The 23,969-nt window shown below is 56.7% G+C and overlaps 1 protein-coding gene across 1 annotated transcript; it reads right to left on the bottom strand.

Moving 5' to 3' along the window:
• Window positions 1-558: 558 nt before the first annotated feature.
• On the bottom strand, window positions 559-22,591 carry FRMD8 (FERM domain containing 8). The gene is made up of 11 exons (XM_060019232.1): window positions 22,476-22,591; window positions 22,087-22,171; window positions 20,912-21,079; window positions 18,109-18,210; window positions 17,706-17,764; window positions 17,410-17,576; window positions 14,701-14,925; window positions 12,244-12,367; window positions 11,181-11,324; window positions 4,928-5,132; window positions 559-2,304 (listed from the first exon to the last, which is right to left on the bottom strand). The coding sequence occupies exons 2-11, from the start codon at window positions 22,169-22,171 to the stop codon at window positions 2,186-2,188; spliced, it is 1,398 nt and encodes a 465-aa protein (XP_059875215.1). The 5' UTR covers window positions 22,476-22,591; the 3' UTR covers window positions 559-2,185.
• Between the last annotated feature and the right edge of the window lie 1,378 nt (window positions 22,592-23,969).

Genomic DNA, 23,969 nt, shown 5'->3' with positions numbered 1-23,969 from the left:
GGCGCTTCCAGTGCTCTGGTGTGTGGGTCTCGTGCTGTCCCGTGCCCACCCGCCAACAGCACCTGTGGGAAACAGACTGCCTCCTGGCCAAGCCCGGGGCACGAGGAGACCTCAGGGCTGGCAGGAGAAACCCCCAGACCTCCTGGGTTCTCTGGCCTCTCCCCTGAGGCACTGGCATCCAGACTGGGCCCTGGGTCCCAAGCCCAGAGCGTGAGGTGCGAGCTGATGGCACAGCGTCCAGCAGGCCGGGCCAATTAGGCTCACTGGACAGGGACAAAGCGTCTGCCTGCCCACTGCCAGCTCCTTGTTCCCCTGCTCCCTGCGGAGCTGTCACCTTGGTTCCCACCATGAACCCCAAAAGCCCCCTTGGACCTTCCCACCCTGGGAGTCCCTCACCAACCGCTGAGACTAAAAAGCTTTACTCTGGGTTCTCCACCTGTGTCTAGCTTGGCAAGCCCAGCGGGCTGCATCCCAATACACAGCCTATAATTAACTCCCAGGCTGTAATTAACACACTCTCGTTATTTCACACCATAAACCACCCCAAAATTTGCTGGAAATTGATTTTATTATTGATAAGTCACATGATACGAAAGGATAAGAATATTCGAAGGACACTTAGTAAGATACTGCTCTGCACGAAAGGGCAGGCAGAAAAAGTTAAGGTACAGTGGATGCTAAGAAAATAGGAAAAAGAGGCTGAAGAGTCAAAACAAGTAGTTTGTGTGTACACCACCGCCCCCCCCCCCACCCCGCCAGGCCCCTCAACCCATCAGGTAAGAATGCACCTGGCATCAGAACAGTGAGCTGGGAGCCGGGGAGGGGCTCCAGGAGGAGAGATGAGGTGTCCTACGGCTAGGACGTTCCAAAGGACTGGAGATGCCTGTGTATTGACAGATAACAGTCCCTACTGCTGAAAGGCAAGCCACCTCGAAACATCTGGAATGCTCAAGAGTCACCAAAGAGAGAAGGAGGTGACTGGAAATCCAGAGACAAGAGGTTCACATTTCCTCTCCCACATTCTCCCCTGGGAAGGGAAGACAAAGCAAAGCCTGTGCTGAGCTGGGACTGCCTCAAGTCCCAGGAAGCGCTCATGAAAGCCAGGGACCTACCACGGAGGAGCCCGAGGGCTGGGAGGCCCTCCCCGCGGCCAGCTCATCTGGGGGAAGGCAGGCGGGTGTGGGAAGAGCCATGCCCAGGCCACATCCAGCCTACCTACAAGGTCCTCAGGAAGGAGGAGACCACTCCCGTCCTGGGGTTTCCCGTGCATGGGCCGGCCCCCTGGCTCAGGCTGGGTGAAACCACAGCGCCATCCTGGAAGGAGCGCCAGTGGCTCTGAGGCTGGTGGCAGCAACCTTGTGAGTTGCCCAAGTTCACAGGCTTCATGGAACCAAAGCAGACAAAGAAAGATCAAAACTAAAACCTGAAGCCCAAGGGGGTTTGGGAGCTCCTCCGGGTGTGGACCGTGGGTCCAGTGGACTTGCTGGTCCACAGGACAGCCAGCTCCCAGCACAGTGGCATCACCAAAGATGAGCAAGCACACTTTCCTTCTGGTCAGAGTGTCTCCTGCCCGCAAAAGAGGCCTGAGTGAGGGGCGCAGGGGCCATCCAGTTTCATCCAGCCGGGGAGGGCTTGGTGGGGGCCTCACCTTCGCTGTTCCTGCTGTGTTTCAGTCCAGGGAGGCCCCCTGCCCTCTCCCCGCAGGGCCACGTCCCAGCCTGGTGGTGTGGGCTGGAATGCAGCAGAAGGAATGCAGGGATGTGGTCACCAAAGTCCAGGGGAAAGACCAAAGACACATAGTACGCCCAAGTGTCCTGAGCCCTATTCCTCCTCCAGTGGGGACACCTGCCTCCAGCGGGGACTTCAGGGCAGGGGATACTGTGCGTTTTGAGAGGGGCACAAAGGCGAGTCCCTGGGTGGGAGGGGGCGGCCGGTGCCTGGTCAGATTGGTCCTGAGACTGCAGCGGGGCCCAGCGTCCAGAGGGAGGGCAGGCAGGCTGCAGGAGGGATCCTGCGGCTGCCCCCAGCTGGCTCTGCACAGCGCAGCCCGGGCAGTGTCCCGGGTACAGAAGTGACTTGTCCACACGCTGAGGCTGCCCTCCTCCCAGCGCTCCCCCTCAGGTAGCATGATGCTGGGCCACGCCCGGGGGCTGCCCCCGCGCCCTCCCACCAGGCACCGCGGCCCTCAGCCCTGCTCCAGGCTCTCGGTGGGCTGCACCACGGCGTAGGTCCCCTGGCCCAGGGAGAGTTGCCGGCTGAAGAAGGACGTGCTGCGCTTCGGTTTCACCCGCTTGATCTGCTCACCTGTCGGGGAGCAAGAGGGACACGCTGAGGGGAGGGGGCCCAGCCCCAGGGGAGCCCCTTCTGGAGCCTGTTCAGGATGAGCTCTCCTCTTCACTCCTGCCGGCTTTGAGCCTCAGCCCCACCCCAGCTCTCCCACCAACGACAGGACATGTGGGGTGGGTGGCCAGCCTCCAAATCAGAGGCCACCAGGGTTTGCATTTGATGCTGGGCCTGCTGTGCTGTCTAAACCTGTTCAAGAAGAGACCAGAGAGGTGTGCAGACTTCCAGCTGTAAGTCACAGGGATGTAATACATAGCATATGGAATATGGTCCATAATATTGTAATAACTCTGTATGGTGACAGATGGTAACTAGACTTACGATCATTTTGTAACATATAAAAATACTGAATCACTATGTTTGTCAAAATCACTATATATATCACAATATATAATATATTGTATGTCAACTATAATTCAATTACAAAAAAAAAAGAAGAAGAAGAAGAAAAAAAGAACAGGCCAAACCCACAAAATACCTATAACACATACTACTGGCTGAAGGTAACCCTCAATGAGATAAAAAGACCTCTTTTTCTTTGGCCTCACTGCGAGGCTTGCAGGATCTTAGTTCCCCGACCAGGGCCCCGGCAGTGGAAGCCTGGAGTCCTAACCACTGGGCCGCCAGGGGAGTCCCTAAAAAGACTTCTTAAAAGTTAAAAATTTCAAGCCAGGTGATCAAGGTTAATATCAACAGTCATAAATCATGTTGATAAGGTACCTTTGATATGATGTAGTAAAAATGGCATGTTACCTCTGTGATCTTCCTCCCCCAAACCCATAACCCCATCTAATAATGAGAAAATCGTAAGAGAAATTCCAATAAAGGGGCATCCTACGATATCCCTGACAAGTACGCCTCGAGACTGTCAAGGTCATCAAAAAACAAGGAAAGTCTGAGTAACCTGTCACAGCCAAGAGGAGCCTAAGGAGACATGACAACCAAATGTAGGGTGGTGTCCTGGATGGGACCCTGGGACTGAAAAAGGACGTTAGGTTAAAACTAAGGACTTTAGTTAATAATACTGCATCATATCGGTTCATTAATTCTGACAAATACACCATATTAACATAAGACGTTAATTTAAAAACTCAAGCCACAAAAGAAAAACAGGCAACAGAAATGAACAGCAACGCAGGAAGAAACTGTACGTGATCAAGCGTGTAGAAACGATGCCACTTCACCAGCATCCAAACCCTAACTCCAGTGAGTTCTCCACCCCTCAGGACGATAACACCCATCGTGGGTGAGGGTGGGGAAGGCAGGTGCCTCCTTTCCTCCTGGGACGGGCACAGTGGGCACACACTCTGACCCAGCAACCCCATTTCTAGGAATTTATCCTGAGGAAACAGTTCAGATTCCAGGTAAGGATTTGGCTACAGGTACGTTGTTTGTAGTAGCTGAGAACTACAGTCAGCCCTAGGACAATGCCAACCCTCTGCGCAGTCGAAAATCTGGGTATAACTTACAGTTGGCCCTTCATATACCCGTGGTTCCTCCTTATCCACCGATTCAACCAACCAGTATTTACTACTGAAAAAGACCCGCGTGTAAGTGGATCCGCGCAGCACAAACCGGTGTTGTTCAAGGGTCAACTGTAACTATGATGTCCACCAACAGGGGATGGCGGGGGAAGGGGCTGAGCTCACTAGGAGAGGAAGACAGCAACTGTGGTAACAAGTGTGTCAGAGAAAAATTATAAATTATTTTGCTTTTTCCGATGATAAAAATGACATGCTTGTAAAAATTTAAATGCCAGAACGAAGCACGAAGAAAAAACGAAAGTTACAGCAGCTGATGGCTGCAAAGGGGTCCCTCCCTCCTGTGCACGTGGACGCTGTCTCGCATGCTAATGAGCACCTAGTACCTAGTACTCGTGCCTGATTTTCTCCTAGTACCTGATTTTTTCTACTCAGTGCTATTTTGTGAACCTCTTGCCATTTGAAAACCAAAAAAAAAAACCCTTTTTATTTTGGAATAATTCTAGACTTACAGAAAAGTTGCAAAGATAATACATAGAGTGCTTGCATATCCTCATAAGCCTCTCCTGTGTCAGCACGGTCCGGCTGTTACCACGGTCTGTGTCATAGATAAGAACACTGGTACAGCTTTATCAACTAAGCGGCAAACCTGTGGATTTCACCTGTTCTTCCACAATGTCCGCTGTCTGTTCTGGGACTCGATCCAAGACACCACAGTGTGCTAGGGTACGTATGGCATCTTTACCAGCTGGACTGATCCCACAGGGTGTGGGCCCATCGTTCCTGTACCCACACCTTTAATAACAGACACTGGTAATTTCTACTTTTTCACATCTGGACACGTCTGCGGACGCAGCAGTGAGAAGGGACGGAGAAGGGCTCTTACTGCCAGAGCCCCAGAGGCCTCAGATTCCCTGTCGCAGAGCTCAGACGATGGGACACCTGTGCCCAGCCTGCCCCCCACGCCCCAAGCCAGGTCCTGCCGCTGGAGGCTAACTCACCGGGTCTGGAATTGCTCCCCACCTCCCTACCCTCCAGAGCTCCCCATGGCATGCGTGTGCACGCGCGTAGGTACACGTGTACACGGCGAGGGGGTCACTCACCCTCCTCCACGTAGTCGATGGTGGAGAGATGCTGGATCCGGCTGCACACCACGCTGCCCTGCCTCCGCAGCTGGGGGTGTTGAGTGGGGGGTGGTGAGGAGCCAGGGGCCGAGGCCGGGCCGGCCGCGCTCTCCTGAGGGGTGGCGGGCTCCGCGGCCTGGCTCAGCTCGATGCAGTACTCGATGAGGCTGCTCATCAGCTCGGCCTGGGGAGGAGAGGGGGCCGGCGTGAGGCCTGGCGGGGGGAGCCCTGGCCCAGGCCCACCTCTCCCTACCTGCTGCAGAGCCAGATGAACCGAACCCACAGCCCCCTGCCCTCTGGTGGGGGAGGCAATGAGGAAACCAACACCCTTTACGCAAGGAGAAGGAAGGGGGGTGTGCTCTGTGGGCCAGAGGCAGGGGAGGCCTCCCATGTGGGGGGACTTCAGGGGTCAGAGATGGGCTGGGAAAGAAGGAACACTCTAGCTAGAAGGCGCAGGTCGGGAGGGAGGAGGGGGCAGGGCTCTCTGGGCCTGTGCGTTCGCTGAGAGAAGAACCCGCAGTCAAGGAGAAGGCGGTGGTGAGGTCACCGGGCGGGGAAAGCGGCTCCCTCTGGGCACGTTCTTCTAAAGTGACGTCTTCTCAACAGACTGGAAACGTTATGCATGTTGACATAAAAGGTGATGTGACCAGATGTCAGCGGGCACGGTCTGGGCACCATATGGCGGGGATGGCAGGGGATTGCAGACCCACAGACAGAAAGCTGCCAGCAGGTGGTGTCGCTTAGGCAGCATGTGTTTATGAAGTGTCACCCCGCTGCAGGCGGCAGGACACAGCAGGGACTGAGGTGAACAGATGCCTGCCGCGTGTCCTAAGAGAACCCGCTGGGGAGCAGGGTCAGAGGCCAAGGGGGCAGCTGGTGCCCAGCTGCCCGATGGGGTGGCCCGAGGCCTCCCCAGAGCCACACAAGCTGCCCTGCGCAGGGAGAGCAGGGCAGGGAACCGTGCACAGGCGGGTCCGGGCTCCACACCGGCCTCCTCGCCTCCCCGAGGGAACTGTGCTGAGCTGAGAGGGGCGCTGGGCAGCGGGCAGCCGGTGGGGACAGGCCCTGAGCCCTCTGAGTTTCTCTAACACCGCTTGATGCTCCTGAGGTTCGGGGACGCTGCCGTTATACCTCAGCCACATCCGACAGAATGAAATATCCACTCGGGATACAACTCAGCAAACTAGAAATGGACGGGAACTTCCTTAACCTGACGACAGGCGTCTATGAAAAACACACAGCTAACACCACACCTACTCAGAGCAAGACGGAATGCTTGGGCTTCCCTGTTGGCGCAGTGGTTAAGAATCCGCCTGCTGATGCAGGGGACGCGGGTTCGAGCCCTGGTCTGGGAAGGTCCCACATGCCGCAGGCCTGTGCGCCAGAACTGCTGAGCCTGTGCTCTAGAGCTCGCGCGTCACAGCTGCTGAACCCGTGTGCCACAACTACTGAAGCCCGCACGCTTGGAGCCCACGCTCCGCAACAAGAGAAGCCACCGCAATGAGAAGCACGCGCACCACAACTAAGAGTAACCCCCGCTCGCCACAACTAGAGAAAGCCCGCAAGCAGCAACAAAGACCCAACACAGCCAAAAAGAAATAAATAAATTTATATAAAAAAAAAGACTGAATGCTTTCCCCTCAAGTCAAGGATGTCTGCTCACACCTACTCACCACTGTAACGGGGGTCCGAGGCAGTGCTATCAGCCAAGACAACTGAGAGGCAAACAGACTAGAAAGTTAGAATACAACTGTCCCTGTTCATAGACAATGTAACTGTCCACACAGAAAATCACAAAGAATCTGCAAAAAAGATACTAGAAATAGTGAGTGAGTTCAACAGGGTTACAGGATAAAAGGATATATGGTAACAGAATCAGGTGCATTTCTATACACCACAATGAATAACTGGAAATTGAAATTAAAAATAGTACCATCTCTGGTAGCACCAAAAAAGGGGGAGGGGGAGATAAATCTAATAAAAGATGCACAAGACTTGTATGCTGAAAACCATAAAATGTTAGTGAAAGAAATCAAAGACAAATAAATGGAGATATAAAATAAATGGACTGGAAGATTTAAGAACATCTTTTTAAAAGACATTTTTTAGGAAAAAACATCAAGTTATAGACTGAAAGAAGACATCTGCAAAATATATATCAGATAAGGGACCGGTAGGCAGAATATATAATGAACTCTTACAGCTTGGTAAGAAAACAACCCAATTTAAAAAATGGATAAAGGAAAAAAAAATGGACAAAGGGAATCCTCTTGCACTGTTGGTGGGAATGTAAATTGATACAGCCACTTCGGAGAACAGTTTGGAAGTTCCTTAAAAAACTACAAATAGAACTACCATACGACCCAGCAATCCCACGACTGGGCATATACCCTGAGAAAACCATAATGCAAAAAGAGTCATGTACCACAATGTTCATTGCAGCTCTATTTACAATAGCCAGGACATGGAAACAACCTAAGTGTCCAACGACAGCTGAATGGATAAAGAAGATGTGGCACATATATACAATGGAATATTACCCAGCCATAAAAAGAAACGAAATTGAGCTATTTGTAGTGAGGTGGATGGACCTAGAGCCTGTCATACAGAGGGAAGTAAGTCAGAAAGAGAAAAACAATTACCGTATGCTAACACATATATATGGAATCTAAAAACAACAACAAAAAAAAATTGGTTATGAAGAACCTAGGGGCAGGACAGGAATAAAGATGCAGACATAGAGAATGGACTTGAGGACACAGGGAGGGGGAAGGGTAAGCTGGGACGAAGTGAGGGAGTGGCATGGACATACATACACTACCAAACGTAAAACAGATAGCTAGTAGGAAGCAGCCACATAGCACAGGGAGATCAGCTCGGTGCTTGGTGACCACCTAGAGGGGTGGGATAGGGAGGGTGGGAGCGAGACGCAAGAGGGAGGAGATATGGGGATATATGTGTATGTATAGCTGATTCACTTTGTTGTAGAGCAGAAACTAACACACCATTGTGAAGCAATTATACTCCAACAAAGATGTTAGAAAAAAAAAAGTAAAAAAAAAAAAAGGACAAATGATTTGATCAGACATTCCATCAAAGAAGACCTATGGATAGCAAATGAACACACGGATGGATAATCAACATCATTAGTCATTATGAAAATGCAAATTAAAACCACAATGACTTATCACTACCATACAGTTATTAGAATGGCAAACAAACAAAAACTGACCACACCAAGTGCTGGGCAAGGATGCGGAGCTACTGGAACTCTCAGACATTGCTGGTGGGATAACAAAATGGTGCAGTCACTTTGGAAAACCATTTGGTAGTTTCTAGTAAAGCTGATTATATGTTTATCATACAGTCCAGTAATCCCATTCCTAGGTATTTATGCAAGAGAAATGAAGGCACACGCCCACACGGTAGCCTGTACTCAAATGTTCAGAGCAGCTTTATTCACAAAAGCCCCAAACAGGAAACAACCCAAACAAGTGGGTGAAGAGCTGACCTGCAGTGTATCCATACAACGGAATACTATTCAACAATCAGCAGGAACGAACCGCTACACCACGAAATGTGGACGAATCTCAGGAGCATGAAGCTTAGTGACAGAGGCCAGGCTCAAAAGGCTGCATACAGTATAGATACTGCAGGGCTGGACCACTATTTGTTTATCTATCTACCAGTTGACAGACGTTTATGTTGTTTCCAATTCTTTGGTTATGACAAACGAAGCTGCTATGAATATCTTAGTATAAGTCTTGTGTGGACATATATCTCCGTTTCTCCTGGGTAACTATGATGCATGTGTTTATGACATTCTGGAGAAAGCTGAACTCTAGGGATAGCTAAGGGGAGCTGTCAAGTAGCGGGTGAAGAGGTGAGTCTTAAATCAGAAGCAAAATGTACAAAACAATTAAAAAAAAAAAAGCACAACCCCAAAGAAAAATTGGCAAAAGACCTCAATGAACAGGGTATCCAGATGGTGGATACACACATAAAAGATGCTCAACCTCATTAGTGTGCGTGTGTGTGTGTGTGTGTGTGTGTGTGTGTGTGTGTGTGTGTGTGTGTGTTGTCAATTAAAACCACATGGAGATTTGGGGGTGATGGAAATAATGCCAATTAAAAAATGGGCAAAAGAAAAAAAAAATGGGCAAAAGACGTGAATAGACATTTCCCCTCTAGAAAGATACATGGATGTATCTAAGCACCTCCACAGCTTGCCTGTGGTGGCAGTGGTTACAAGGGTGTGTGAACGTGTTAAAACTCACTTTTATTGTAAATTATACCTCAATAAAGTGACTAAATAATAAAGGAAGAAAACACAAGGAGATACTCCTCCTCACCCACCAGACTGGCTGAACGTTCACGATGACAGTACTAACTACTGCCGCAGCCAGCATCCAGCCACCGTGGGTGAACGCCGAGCACAGCACCTGCCTGTGACCCGGCCTGTCGGCTCCTGGGCGCGTACCTGGACGCGCACACAGAGGACATGTGCAACACTGACCACGCAGCACTGTCTGCAACAGTCCCAAACTGGAGACCCAAGTGCCCGTCCGCTATGGTATGGAAAAGTCAACAGCAGCAAATTCACATGTGGGAACACCCGAGAGCCGCATGAAAGACCAAAGCACTGCCACCTGCAGTGGGGACGAGGATGGAGCTCACAGACACAGGGCTGAGCGCAAGACACCGGGCAGAACAGAACACACTGTGGGAACCCACTGCCCTAAGGCTCAAAACCAGGCAGAATGACTCTGGGGTGACACAAGTCAGGATGCGGAGGTCCCTTGGTGGGGGCAAGGCTGGGAGGGGGCTCAAGGGGTCTTTCTTAATCTGAAAGGTGTTACATGGGTTTCTTTGGGGAAATTTGTTGAGATTAAGAGCTGGGGGGCTTCCCTTGTGGTGCAGTGGTTAAGAATCCACCTGCCAATGCAGGGGACACGGGTTCGAGCCCTGGTCCGGGAAGATCCCACATGCCGAGGAGCAACTAAGCCTGTGTGCCACAACTACTAAGCCTGTGCTCTAAAGCCCGTAAGCCACAACTACTGAGCCCACGTGCCACAACTACTGAAGCCCACGCGCCTAGAGCCCGTGCTCAACAAGAGAAGCCACCGCAATGAGAAGCCCGCGCACGGCAACGAAGAGTAGCCCCCTCTTGCCACATCTAAAGAAAGCCCATGCACAGCAACCAGGACCCAACGCAGCCAAAAATAAATAAATAGATTTATATATTGAAAAAAAAAGAGCTGGGCATTTTTCTACATGTATATTATAATTCAATAAAATGTTTACTTAAAAAAGAACTCTACGGAATTCCTTGGCGGTCCAGTGGTTAGGACTCCGCGCTTCCACTGCAGGGGGCATGGGTTTGCTCCCTGATCGGGGAACTAAGAGTGATGTAGAAAATGTGATGTCATCAGCATAAAGGTTGGGACGGCCGAGTGTTCAAAGACGAGAGAGGGAAGAGCTAGGACAGGGAGAGAACTCCCTTGCGAGGCCCTGGAAAGGAGGCCCAGCAGGGGAGACAGGGGGAGAAGGGCAGGAGGTGGGAGGGGCCCGTAGGGCCCAGGAGGGGAGCCTGCAGGAGCAAGAGCAGGCACCGGGTATCGGGTGTAGCAGGGCAGAGGCTGCTGGGGTTGGAGCAGTGGGTGCAGCGGTGGGAAGGAAGGCGTAGAGGGAGCAACGGGAGAAGCCTGGCTGTGGCGGGCCCCCAGGAGGGGGCACGTGCTTTCACAGGAGTCCCTGGAGCCCGTCTCTGTGCTTGGGGCGGAGAGCAAGGAGGCCCTGAGTCCTGGAAGGGCTCTCCTGGAGAAACCAGGGTGGGAGGGGAAGGGGCGGGGATGAAGGTTTGGCTGGGAAGACCAGGTGCCCAATGGATGAAAGTGAAACAAAGGCAAAGAGGGGTCTTAGCCATTCCATGCCTGCTCGTCACCTGAGAGCCCCGCTCACGGGGGGCTCAAGGACCGAGGGAGCCAGTGCGGGCTGGTCACACAGTACCGGGCAGCCCTCCACCAACCACTGCCCCACCACCTGGCCAGGCCTTCCGAACCCGCAAGGGTGGCTCCCAGTCAGCAGGAGCTGGCCCCCTGGTCCCCAGGCCCTCAGCAGCCCTCTCACCTCCTTGCCACCCAGCCTGGAGCCTCCAATAGTCTGGGACGCCCTGAGCACACCCTCCCCGACCCCCATCCCCACCCCCAGTGCAGGCAACACCCACCACTACCTGCTTGGAGTAGATCTTGAGGAGCTTGTTGACCGGTGTGCCCTCATTGTCCCCGTCGAACTCCAGCCACAGGACAGACTCCTCCTCCTCGGGAGAGGTGTGGTCCCACGACAGCTCCTGGAAGCGCAGGCCCAGCAGGACGTGCTGGCCAGCGGGAGACACAGAGCTTGGACTCCTTTGGGCAGAGGCCTGCTCCCCTGCCCCATCCCACGCGGGCATCGCCAGGAGGATACACCTGGCCAGGCTATTTACCTCCAAGGCTGAGCCTAAATTCAGGTGTCAGTTTCTCTCAGGAGAAGAAGCCCCGCTTCCATCAGACCCTCAAAGGAGGCTGTGGTCCAGGGAGGATGAGACCCCCTAAACCACGCACTTCTCATCAGTGGGTCAAGCTCCTGACAGCTGGGGTAGTGACTCGGGGAAAGGAAGGTGGGGAGGGGAGGCCTTTCCCCTGCGATCAGCTGGTTAGCATCTCAGCAGGAGGCCGGATGTGGGCCCGGCATGTTGGGGCACAGATGCCCAGGAAGGGCTGGGATCCCTCCCTGGGGACAACCAGAAGTCTCCCCCAAACTTCTCTGCTGGCTTAGCAGGGACCCCTGTCCAGGCGCAGAGAGGCCCGCAGGGCAGGCTGCCGACACCACCTCCTACACAGGCAGCCGAGACAACCAGCACCAAATGCAGGAAGGAGGGCCCCCAGTCCCGCAGGAGAAGCTCCCAGGGCTTCTTTGGAAAACCACCAGCTAGTCTCCAGCCACTGGCCAGGCAGAGCAGCCAGGCCCTACCAGACTCTCCACCTGTCTCCAGCTGCAGCCTCCCCCTGTCCACGCCACCGCCCTGCCTAGCAGGCTGGGCAGGAGAGCTGACCCACAGCAGACCCAGGGAAGCCCCCGGGATGACAGTGGAAGCCCCAGGGACATCTGAGGGAAGGAGGCCAGACAGGCCGCCCACCTGCTCCCAGGCCAGCCAGAAGCCCAAGGGAACCAGGAAGGCCTGGGTAATGACCCCACTCCCTTCCTCTCCAGTGAGGCCCCCACTCCAGGTCCCACCCTGAAGGAGCAGCAGGTACCTTCTCCCTGCTGTCAATGACATGCACACCCTCCAGACTGATGGCCACAGACACCGGCTTTTGCCCTCCCCGGTGCAAAAAGCCCTGGGCTGGTTTGTCAATCTCGCCGTGGAAGAAGGCAGACCTGGGGAGGGAAAGTGGGGTTAGGCTGTCCCCTCCAGCAGCGAGAACAGATGGCCCAGGGTCTGGGTTCACCCACCAGGGAATGCTCTGGCCAGCCCCTGTCCCAGGCACCTGAGAAGCTTAAGCTGTTTGGGTGACAGAAGTTAAATGGAAACCCACCCCAGGGGAGGGAGAAACTGAGGGGGCGGCGAGAAGGAGGCTTCATGGAGGTGGTGGCATCTGAGCTGATCAGGCAGGAGGAGGAACTGGGTGGCACAGCGAAGGGTAGGCACTGCAGGCAGAGGGTAGAGCATGAACCCGGGTGTGGGACAAAGCAAGTTACGTTCAGGGAACAGCCAGGAGCCCAAGGGCTCAGGGTCTGCAGGCTGTGGTTGCTGGAGGCTGGGAGAGCCCCGCTGCCCACCGTCCCCCAGGGGCTGCCCAGGCAGAGAAGCAGCTTCAGGACTCGACACCAAGAAAGGGAAAGGGCGCATCAACCTTAGGACACCCACCCGCTGAGCTGTCCCTCCTCCATCCTGCCCGGCCACGGCCTCTTCCTCTCCTCTGGCTGCCCTGGGCCTTCGCCCACACGCCCCCTCAGCCCTGGCTAAGCCAGAGCCCTAGTTAAATCCTGCAGCCCCAGGCTTCTCTGGTGGCACAGTGGTTAAGAATCCGCCTGCCAATGCAGGGGACAGGGTTCGAGCCCTGGTCCAGGAAGATCCCACATGCCGCCGAGCAACTAAGCCTACGTGCCGCAACTACTGAGCCTGCGCTCTAGAGTCCGCAAGCCACAACTACTGAGCCTGCGTGCTGCAACTATTGAAGCCCACGTGCCTAGAGCCCGTGCTCCGCAACAAGAGAAACCACTGCAATGAGAAGCCCGTGCACCTCAACGAAGAGCAGCCCACGCTCGCTGCAACTAGAGAAAGCCCGTGCGCAGCAACGGAGACCCAACCCAGCCAAAAATAATAAAAAAACAAAATAAATTTATATATATAAAAAAAAATCCTGCAGCCCCGAGGACAGGACTGGAGACAAGCACGCTCTACCTTCAGTTCCAAGAGCACGGCCCGGTGCTCCCACTCCAGGAAGACTCCCACAGGCTCGCTTCAGGGCTGGGACTCCTAATCCGCTGAGGAAACTGAAGCAACCCAAACAGCGGCCACATGCATCTCACTCACCATAAAAGCTAGAGACCTTTTGCTGCCCCACACCCACACTACTGCTCCGCCTCTGGGCTCCATCTCACAGCGCAGCTCCTGAGGAGCTGCTTACACTCACTGATTCTTTTTCTCATTGTCCTCCACCCACTGCTACCCCCAAGATGCTGGAGCCAAGGTCAACTATCAGCCACTCGGGACCTGTTGAACTTGACCTTGAAGCAGCAGCACCTGAGGCTTGGTCACTCCCTCCTCCTCAACACCTCCTTTCGCCGGGCTGGTGGAGACCCTCCCGCCTTGCTGGCCGGGCTCCTTCTCTGTCTGGTCCACACTCACTTGCTGGGGCTCCTGGTTTCAAACAGCACCTGCATGCTGATGACTCACCCATTACCCAAGTCTAGACTCAGAAACCCAAATGCCCGCTAGGATCGCCACCTGGGTCGCTGGAGAGCATCTCAAAATCAACACGTTCAAGGACAAGCCCCCGAACTTCCCTGACCTGCCCCCCCGCCACACACCATCCTGTCTCAGCTGATGACAAGGCCACCCTGCAGCTGTTCAGGCAGAAACCTGGAGTCCTCTCTGCCTGCTCTCCTTCACCTCCTGTACTGCACATCTTGCAAATTCCTTCAACTCCACCCTCAACGTCTCTGGAATCTGGCCGCGTCTCCCCTCCTGCGGTACCGCCGTGCGGCCTGAGCCACAGTACCCTGTGGAGTATGGCCACTGTCCTCACGGGCCGTCCAGCTGCTCCCTTGCCCCCCTGTAGTCTGTTCTCGGCTTCTACTGCTTGCTGTCTCTCTCGCCACTAGAACGGCCTCTTCACGGGCAGGGATGGCGGTCTCTTTTGTTTACTGAGGTCTCCAGCACCTAGAGGGTGCGGGCATACAGTAGGCACACAAGAGCTATTGGCTAGACGTGCCTCCATGAATGAGATCTGGCCGAGGGGGAGGTGGGCAGGTCCATGGACCACGTGGCTGCGGCAGGAGGAAGGAGAGGACCTGTCTGGTGTCCTAGCCCGTGATGGGGAAGGCGGAGGACGAGTGTCCAGCCTGGGACCTGCGGGGCCCCAGGTGCTGGCATCCAGACACACCTCGCGTGAGGACAGAGCTCAGCGGGAACGGAGATGGGCTCACGGGTCTTGAGGGAGGGACAGTGGGCCTGGGGCTGTGGCCGCGGCCAGGGAGCCGCTCACCCGTAGAAGGGCAGCTCGTGGCACTTGAGGAGGTAGGCGCGGTAGTGGGGGCTGAGGGAGGCCTCGTGCTCGCTCTCGCTGCCGGCTACCTCCTTCACCCTGCGGTAGGCGTTCAGCAGGCCCTGCTCGCCAGTTCCGGCCTTGGTCCCACGGCCCCGGAGGGCAGCGAAGAGCCCGTGGCCCCGCTTACAGAGGTGGGCAGGGAGGAAGGAGTCCAGCTTCTCCCTGTGAAGGAAGGAAAACAGGGCCCAGCATGAGGGCAGCTCCATGCCGGCAGGCTGGGGAGGCGCCGAGGTTCCCAGGGCGTGGGGAGGGCAGGGGGCACCCTGCACACGGACCCCCGGAGAGCCCACTGCCGAGAACCCTGCAGCATGAGAGGCCTGAAGGAGAAGTCTGGAGACCGGGATGAGAGCTGAAACCAGGCCCACCCCAGAAGCAGACTGTGGCCAGAGGAAGGTTTCAGTTTCTAAACTGGTGATTTTGCAACCAAGAAGTGGTCCTAGAGCTATCAATGTTCTGTTCTACCAAATAGGGAGGTAAAAAAACCACCAACCTACAACTCATCAGCACAGGTTCATGAAGGAAAGGGCATTTTCAATCACACACACAGAGTCGGGAAGCATCCTGGCGTGACGGCACCGTTCTTCCCCCTCAGGCAGCCCCCTGACTCTGGCCAGGCACTGGCCCTTCCAGGTGGACTGCAGCCAGGGCCCAGCCTAAGAGCAGTGAGCGCCCTCTCCAAGTCTACGTCTCCACGTTTAAATAAGGACACGGATCCCTACTCATATGGACGGGTGCCGGCAGGCGCCTGGCATGTGGTGGGTGCCGAACAAATATGGCCGAGGTTGTCACTGTCACCAAAGAGGGGAGGGGTCCCCGCAGGGGCTTCTGGAGGACCAACACCCCGGGCCATGGGAAGGGATGGCTGGCCCTGCAGCAGGGCTGACGCAAGGAAGGACCCTGATGCCCAGAGAGGCCCAACTGCAGGGCGGCATGAGGAGGGGTATCCAGGGGGCTGCCCCCACTTCTCAGGGCTGCCGTAGGCATCTTCATCATCTGTCCCCCAACATTCCTGCTTCCAGCCACAGCGCCCACTCGTCATTGGAAATCCCGCCTTCCCACTGTCAGTCCACAGCATCTGTGCAGGCTCATGGCAGGTCCTAAGGGAGGATCTGGGCCTCAGCCAATCAGCACTCTGGCCACTCTGTCTCCTTTGGGTGGACGTGGGCCCAGTCACCAGATGAGTCTTAGAACTCTGGTCACGTGAGGGATGAGGTCTCTCCTTGCCAATGTGCAACTATTGTGGCCACCTGGCCACCACGAGACAAGAGCCTGTCTGACTGAGAGCTGGCCCAGAGGACACAGGGCTGGGCGAGGAGAGTGAGGACAGGATCTGCAGGTTGGGGGTACCCAACTGGAGCCCCTGCACCTCAATCACCCCAGACCCGTCCATTTCTTGACAAAGTCCCTCAAGTCCAAATAGTCTGAGCTGGATTCGCTGTCACTTGCAATAGGACCAGACATGCCTATCACGAGAGCCAGGATTTCTACGGCTGCCAGCCTCCAGCCAGCTCAGCTGGGATCACTCAGGCTCCACTGAGCCCAGGGTAGCCCCTGCTGGGCCCCGACACAGGGCCCTGTCTCTGTGCATCCTCCCCCCGCAACACAACTGTACCCTGAAGGGCTGGTGTGGGTTAGAGCCCTGGGTCTAGGACAGGCTGTGTTCAAAGTTCATCTTCAGGGCTTCACTGGTGGCGCAGTGGTTAAGAATCCGCCTGCCAATGCAAGGGACACGGGTTCGAGCCCTGGCCCGGGAAGATCCCACATGCCGCGGAGCAGCGGAGCCTGTGTGCCACAACTACTGACCCTGCGCTCTAGAGCCCACGAGCCACAACTACTGAGCCCATGCGCCACAACTACTGAAGCCCGTGCGCCTTATAGCCAGCGCTCCGCAGCAAGAGAAGCCACCGCAGTGAAGCCCGCACACCACAAGGAAGAGTAGCCCCCGCTTGCCGCAAGTAGAGAAAGCCTGCGCGCAGCAACGAAGACCCAATGGAGCCAAAAATAAATAAAATAAGTAAGTTTTTTTAAAAAATTAAAAAAAAAGGCTACATAACTGTTACCAGTTTAAAAAAAAAAAAAAGTTCATCTTCTTTGGAAATATCTCTAAACCTTAAGATCACTGTCCACGGAGCTCAGAGACAGCCTGGTCTGCTTCCAGGGTAGCTCAATCGTCACGACCCCAGGCCCTGCCAATTCACACAGCAAAGAGCACGGCTTCTAGAGAGATGGTAGGAAGCACAGAGCCGGCATACTGGAACGTCCGGGAAATGGGGCCTCATCCCTGGAGCTCGAGACTAAGTGAGACTGTCACTGACAACTGGGACTCGGTATTTGGCCACACCCTGGCTGCGACCCCCAAAAAAGAACAAGCCCAACTCCCCCTGACCTCACACGGAGGCCGGGCTCCACCCTCACACACCTCTGGGGGTCCTCTCACGGACGTCACTTCCCCCATCTCCCACTGCCCGGGCCCCTCAGCCCAGAGCAGACGAGGAAAAGGAGGTTCAGAGAGGTGGGGTGACTCACCCAAGGTCACACAGCGTCAGGGCCTCCTGACTCCAGGACCTGGCAAGACCACTTGTAACCAGGATTCCGAGGTCACCCTCCCCACCTCGGGCCCCTGCCTCAGGTCACGCTGGCCCTCACCTCAGGGCACAGGCAGTGGGCTGGCCAGGCTGGTAGGGCCCGAGCTGCACACGGCACACCAGGGCGCCCAGGGCCTCGCAGTCCTCCACGTCGCATGGGTACCGAGCGGCCAGCACGTTGCCCTTGGCCTCCTCGTAGAGCAGCCGCAGGACCTCCTTGTCATGGATCTGCAGGCCGGTGTGGCAGGGAGGGGTGGCTCAGCTGGGAGGGGCACCAGTGTCCAGGGGTCAGGACAAGGGGAGGCTGGACACAGGGCGCCAGACCTGGGTGGTACCGCCTGGGAATCCCTGCCTCACCTGGAGCTCCCGCCGTTTGGGGAAGAACACGTTCCTCCGGAACTGCAGGGAAGGCTCATCTGGGGAGAAAGGAGGGGGTCACCGGCCGGCCGCCCCACGCAGCCAGCTCTGCCCTCTCCCCGACTGGCCCAGTCTCCATTCCCCAAGCCTCCTCCACCACCACTCAGAAAACCCCCGGGCTGTCCAGCGATAGGGGGCGTGGCTTATCGCAAGCTGCTCACTGTGCCCCCAGCCCACCCCTCCGGGGCTCCTCTAAGGGATCCCTCCCTCCTCTGGGGGAGATGCCGGCCCTGTCTCTCAGCCAGGGCAGCTCCACCTGCCAGGGGAGGCCTGGCTGGGCCCGGGGTCCGTGCTCCAGACCCCGGTGGGCCCGAGACAGGGACGCACAGGCAGCAGCACTGACCCATGGCCACGTCATCGTCCGGAGCGTCGGTGAATCGCAGCAGCAGTTCCTGCCACTGGCGGCCCAGCTTGTAGGGCTGGTGCTTGGGCTTCAGCTGCACCTCTGCAGGACGAGAGGGGAAGCGGCCATGAAGCCCTGACCAGTGCGACTGCCACCCACTAACAACAACAACAATGCAACGATGACGCAGTCATGACCAATATTAACTGAAGTAGGCACAAAGTGTCCAGAACCATTTCAAGTGGTTAAAGGCAACTGCCCTGCAATAACCCTACCCTCATTTCATCCAATGAAAATGAGGCTCAGAGAAGAAAAATGAGGCTCAGAGAAGTTAAGGTGTGTCCAAAGTCACACAACAGGGACTTCCCTGGCAGTCCAGCGGTTAAGACTCCGCAGTTCCACTGCAGGGGGCGCGGGCTCGATCCCTGGTCTGGGAATTAAGATCCCGCATGCAGTGTGGCTCAGCCAAAGAAACAAAAAGAAACCCAAACAAACAAAAAAAACAAAGCCACACAGCAATGAGAGGGGGTCAGGTTCCAGGCAGAGTCAGCCTCTGACTGTTCCCTACTGTGCCCAGGATGGGCTGGAGCTGAGAGGCTGTGGCAGACGGAAGGTGCTGGGGCCGGTGGTACAGATGGCTCCAGCACCGCCGTTAGGAAGCAGAGCCCAAAGCTGGTAACTGAGGCCCAAAGGGCCAAGGGGCTGTTCTCCCCTGCTCCTGGCCCTGCCTGGGCCTCTGCCCCGCCAGCCTCCACCCCAGCAACTCCCCCGGGGGCTCTAGGCTCCAGCTGATCTTCCATCCTGCAAGCTCCCTGCCTCAACGCCATGCCACCCAGCTGCCGCCAGGATCAGTGGCTCCACCAGGAAGCACTCCTGGCAACTTGCTCCTGGCAAGCCTTCCCGGCACACTTCAGACCGTGAGTCCCCTGAGGGCAGGGACACTTTCACTCCTGTTCCTCACCGGACCCCCAGAGTCTAGCTCTCTGCCCAGTACGAGATTGTGGGCGGGCTGCTCTGCACATACTTGTGAGACGAATGAGATGAGTGGCTAGCTGGGACCCCGGGACACTGTCCACGGTCCCCAGCCAGCCTCACCCCGAGCCCCAGCAGCTCAGAGGACTCCCGTTATCAGAAGAGGACTGCGCTGACCCTGCCGTCCCACGCTTCCAGATGGGGCCTTCCTGCCTGGGGGCTGCCACCCCAACGAGACTGACAGTCCCTGGAGCCCTGTTCCATGCAGAGTGACAATGGCATGCAGAAGGTCAAACCCTCCCAAACATCCACCTTGAAGGGCGGCTCCAGCAGACAGCACCCCGTCCCTGGGGCATATGTCACCCACTCCGGGCGTGGTGCGGGACCAACAGCTCTGAGGGCCCAAGTCAAAGCTGAAGCGGCCTTTCAGCCTTCCTGAACCCAGCCTGGGAACAAAGCGGGCGCTGACTCTGTGCTGGGGCCTCTGGGATGGGGCGGTGCCCCAGGGTGACCCACGGGCCACACAGGCAGCCCATTCATGTTCCGGTGAAGGGGGAGCAGGAATGCGATGACGAGGGAGTGGGGGAGGAAGTGAGTTGCCCCACTGCAGGGACAGGGAGCCTGAGGTAGGGCAGGGGCCCCATGAAACCACCCCCAGCTTTGCAGAGACACGAGCCAAGGGGCCCGCGGTCCTGACCAACAGCCAGAAGGGTGAAGGAGGGGCAGCTGAGCTGGGTGGGGAGCAGCGGAAAGAGACGGATCAGCAGGAAGAGGGTGGGCGAGAGCAGTAGCTGGGCAGGAAGCTCCCACTAGAGGGTGGGGGTGGGGAGACAGGCACTCCCTCTCCGACCAAGTGGGCATACCCTCCCTCCAGGGCACAGGCACAAACTCCTAGGGGCCCAGGGACCAGGCACACCCTTCTTGCCCCTGTTGCTCTACAAGGGAGGGGAATGAGTGCAGAAAACATGCGTGGTCCCGGCACCAGCTGGGGCATCCTCTCCTGGTCCCTCTCCTGACCAAGCCAGCAGGCTAGAAGCCCTATTCTGAGGCCCCAGGGAGCTCCCCATTCCCCCCCCACCTCATGTCCCCCAGGCCTGCGGGCTGGAGGGCTCCCACTGCCCTCACTCCCACTCCACCCGCCCGCCTTGGGATCTCAGCCTGAAAGGGCAGGACAGGGTGATCACGGGCCAGAAACCAGGCAAGGCTGGAGGCCCCCTGCAGAGAAGCTGGGTTCCCACTCATCCTCCCAACCCTCAGGAAAAGTCCCATCCTCAGGGGTGGCTGCTTCCTGGGCCGGGTCCCACCTTCCTCCCTGCCTCCACGGAGCAGGATGCAGCTCAAGGAGGCTGGCTGGGGGCCACCCAGGCTTCCATTCTGATCTTGGTCCCACCACTCACTGGTCCCATGGCTCCAAACCTCAATTCTTCATCTGCGTGACCAGGCTGGGCCATGAGGATAAGGTGAAACTCTGCTTGCAAAATGCCAGCTCAGGCTGTGGCACAGACCACGTGCTCGGTGAACACGCGCCCCCTCCCTCCCTGTCCGCCGCCCCCACTCCTCCTGATGTGCAGGCTCCAGCAGCACTGAGGCTGAGGGGTAGGCTTGGCCCCTCCTCTGCCTCCAGCACAAAGAAAAGAGAGGCGGGGGCAGAGGAGCCAGGCCACCTCTCAGGGCTCTGGGTCCTGAAAGCCACGGCCAGCTCCAGGACACAAACATGTCCCACCTTCCCCCGATGTATAGCGGCCAGAGGTTCCAGAAGCTGCCCCTTCCTTCCCCACTGGTCAGCGCCCTTCCAGCCGTTCCCCCTGGGCTTCTCACTGCCAACTCTTACCCAGCAGAGGGGAGACAAGCCAGAGCGCAAAGGCATCCAGGGCAACATCCGGGAGCTGCAGGACCTCACGGACGGCCTGATGCAGCTCATGGGCAGTGAGCGAGGGCAGGTTCTCCACGGCCAGGGGCACCATTGTGTCATCCGCCAGGTACACCAGCACGTCGGCTGCTGCGATGGAGGCCAGGCAGGGTCAGCTGGGCCCACTGCCCAGGCATGCCAACCAGGCGCCCTCCACTCCCCGCTCTGGGGCTGCAGCCCCCACCCTGCAACCCTTAGGATGACCAAGGCTACATTCCAGAGCCAGAGCCCCGGCATCCCCTAAGGACCCCGTGAAGAGTGCTGTCTGTTAGGACTTACTGAAGACCCTCAAACCACCCAGAAACCTAGCAATTCCAGCCCAGGGACCAGCCTAGACCCACCCTAACCCCCAGAAGTTCAAAATTAGGGCTGCTGCACCCACACACACTCCCCTGGCAGCCCCAAGGACTCTGGTGTGCTTCTCCCCCGAAGGAGAACATTCTACAGGTGGGACTGCGGCAGAGATAGATTGAACCCATCCTGAGGTTACAGTAGTTAGTAAATCAAGCAGGGAGGGAGAGAGCTATCATCCTTAAGCAAATCACTATCTCCCTCTGGCCCAAGCTAACATGGGGACAGAGGATTCTCAAGGCCACCCCAGGGTAAAGCCAGTTCCAGCGCTCAGCTTCCTTGGGACTCTTTAAGACTCAGGACTCAACACGATGGCCTTTCAGTGTCAAACAGAAGTACAATCCAAAAAGTTGAGTGTTCCCTTGTGACAGCCTGTGGGATGCCTATTTGGAGCCTGGAGCCAAAAGGAGACCCTTGAAAGAGCAGCCAGATTCAATTCTCCATCACTGGAACCACAGGTACCATGAAGAAGCACTCAGCTTCGAGGCCAATATACTCGGGGTTCCAATCCTGCCTGGCCTCTGGCTAGTTGACCGATTTCAGAAAGTCAGTGTGTCAAATGCCTCAGGTGCAAAGTATAGCTAATACCTGACTGACTTGTCACTTTTCCACACCTCAACAGACCTTATTTGTTAATTAATAAATAAGATTCTCTTCACTGAAAGAGATGACAAACCAGGGCCACTTCCTCAGGGCTGGGGCCCTAGGAGGGTACAGCGGGGAGAAGACTGGGGACAGGGACCCACCTCGGGCTCCCACGGAGGACACGCTGCTTCGATGGGACCGATCAGCGGGGCCGGGTTGCCCCCCATTGCCTTCTGTTCCGTCCATCTGCAGAGGGAAAGAGAAAAAGCAGCTAGTGGAGAGTCCGGAGCCCTTCAAGCTCTCACTGAGTAAGGAAGGGGTCCCGAACTGATCTACGAAGGTGAACAACCAGGGCTGGAGGCACTGGTGTGCTGACTAGCGCGGTCAGGGGTGGGAGTCCTCAGCCAACTGGAGGTCGGGGCAGGTGGAAGGGGTCGGGGCCGTGGTGGTCAGAAGACGGGTCAAGTTCGGTTCGCCAGGGTGCCCAGGCACGGCACGGCGCACCCCCGTCCGGGGCGGGGGCCCGTGCAGGGTGTCGCCGCTCCCTCACCTTGCAGGGACGCAGCGCCCGCCGCCTCAGTCCAGGTTCCTGCCCTGACCCCGGCCGCCAGCTGCTGCCCCGGCCTCACCGCCGGCCGGCACTCTGAATCCCACTTCGGCTCCAGCTCCCGGGGCTGCTACGCGGAAGCAGAGGCGGAGGAAGCGCCGCACACGGCCCCGCCTCTCCGGCCCGCAGGAGCCAATCGGAGCTCGGGGCCGCCGCGCACGCGCCCTGCCTGCCGCCCACGCGCTCACGCCCCTCGCCGGCTCGCGCCTATTCCGGCGGCACGCCTCCAGCTTCTTGTGCCTGCGTTGCGAAAGTTCCTCGCCACCTACTCGAGTGACTGGAGGGCCAGTGGCCCACACAAACAAGGGTCCCGTCTCTTGGCCGCTAACAGGGTGTGGCGAAGGTTCAAGGAAATCGGGAATGGGGGCGCGAGCTCTGGCGCTCAAACGCGTGTGACTTTGGGCCGGTCCCCTCACCTGTAAAAGGGAGATGCTTCGTGGCTGCGTATCATGGAGCCACACTGTGCTGGGCGTTAGGTAAAGGTGACGCAGGCCGCCGCCTCTACTGCAGCGCCTCGAGGCCGTGAGGGGTGGTAGGCTCTCCGCGGTGGTCAGGGCACAGGGTCCCTGTCCCCGCTCGTCCTGGACAAGCCCCTTCACCTCCGGGCTTCAGTTCCCTCTGTAAAATGAAGAGGTTGTACTCGATGACCTCCAGAGGTCCTCAAATTACATGTCAAAAATCCAGGCTGGGCACACCTGTTATTCCAGGGAGCAGTCACATGAGCCTTCACTATCTTGGAGACACAGCCTGGGACACCTTGCGTCGTTCGCAGGCTGGGAGAGGCATTGGGGCCTCGAAGAAGCAGGTGTGAAACCACTTATCCCCAGGGTCATGTCACTAACGTGTATGTCCTGGCAAGGCCAGCATGTGTGTGCCTGAGGTGTAGAGGTGCCTCAGAGAGAAAAACAAGTCCATACGGCGCTTTCCTAAGCCAGAGTAGCCAGAGGTTGTTCTAAATGACAACAATGGGCTAGGGGATGGGGGGTGGTGGGAGGTAGAGGGCTCACCCTGCCCTGATTCCAGCGCATTGGAAGGCAGCTCCAGCTCCTAACCCAGTCCAAGTTTCCTCAGTATTTGAAACAGCTCTTTGCCTGACCTGCGGGACCCACACTGCCCCCACAGTTGGTCTATTACATCATGTCTTCCATCCCAGCATGACCTGAGGACTCAAGGAAGTTCAGATGTGAGCAGTGGGAATCGGCATCTCCCTCCAGGTTCTCAGCTCTGGGACAGGCCGCAGTGGCTTGGTGGCCTCCCTAAACCAGCTGGACTGAAGTGTGAACACAGTTCAGTGTGTTGAGTGCTTACTGGGTGTGTGGCCTGGGCTGGGGCAGGGGATGGAGACCTGGGTGAGACGTGGTCCCTGCCCTCAGGGGTTTCATTGGGGAGTGGAGGGAGAGAGGAGAGGGAAAGAAGCCCAGGAGAGATGCATGTTTA

The sequence above is a fragment of the Delphinus delphis genome, chromosome 8 (genome assembly GCF_949987515.2).
Source record: "Delphinus delphis chromosome 8, mDelDel1.2, whole genome shotgun sequence".
Classification (NCBI taxonomy): domain Eukaryota; kingdom Metazoa; phylum Chordata; class Mammalia; order Artiodactyla; family Delphinidae; genus Delphinus; species Delphinus delphis.
The sequence above is the reverse complement of the archived record's forward strand: the minus strand, read 5'-3'. Positions and strand labels throughout refer to the sequence as shown.

Coding starts and splice junctions, on each gene's coding strand:
- FRMD8 (XM_060019232.1), bottom strand. CDS start 22,171: ATGGACGGAACAGAAGGCAATGGGGGGCAACCCGGCCCCGCTGATCGG. Junction 17,577..17,705: donor CCAAACGGCGGGAGCTCCAG/GTGAGGCAGGGA, acceptor ACCGGCCTGCAG/ATCCATGACAAGGAGGTCCT. Junction 14,926..17,409: donor CCCACTGCCTGTGCCCTGAG/GTGAGGGCCAGC, acceptor CTTCCTTCACAG/GGAGAAGCTGGACTCCTTCC.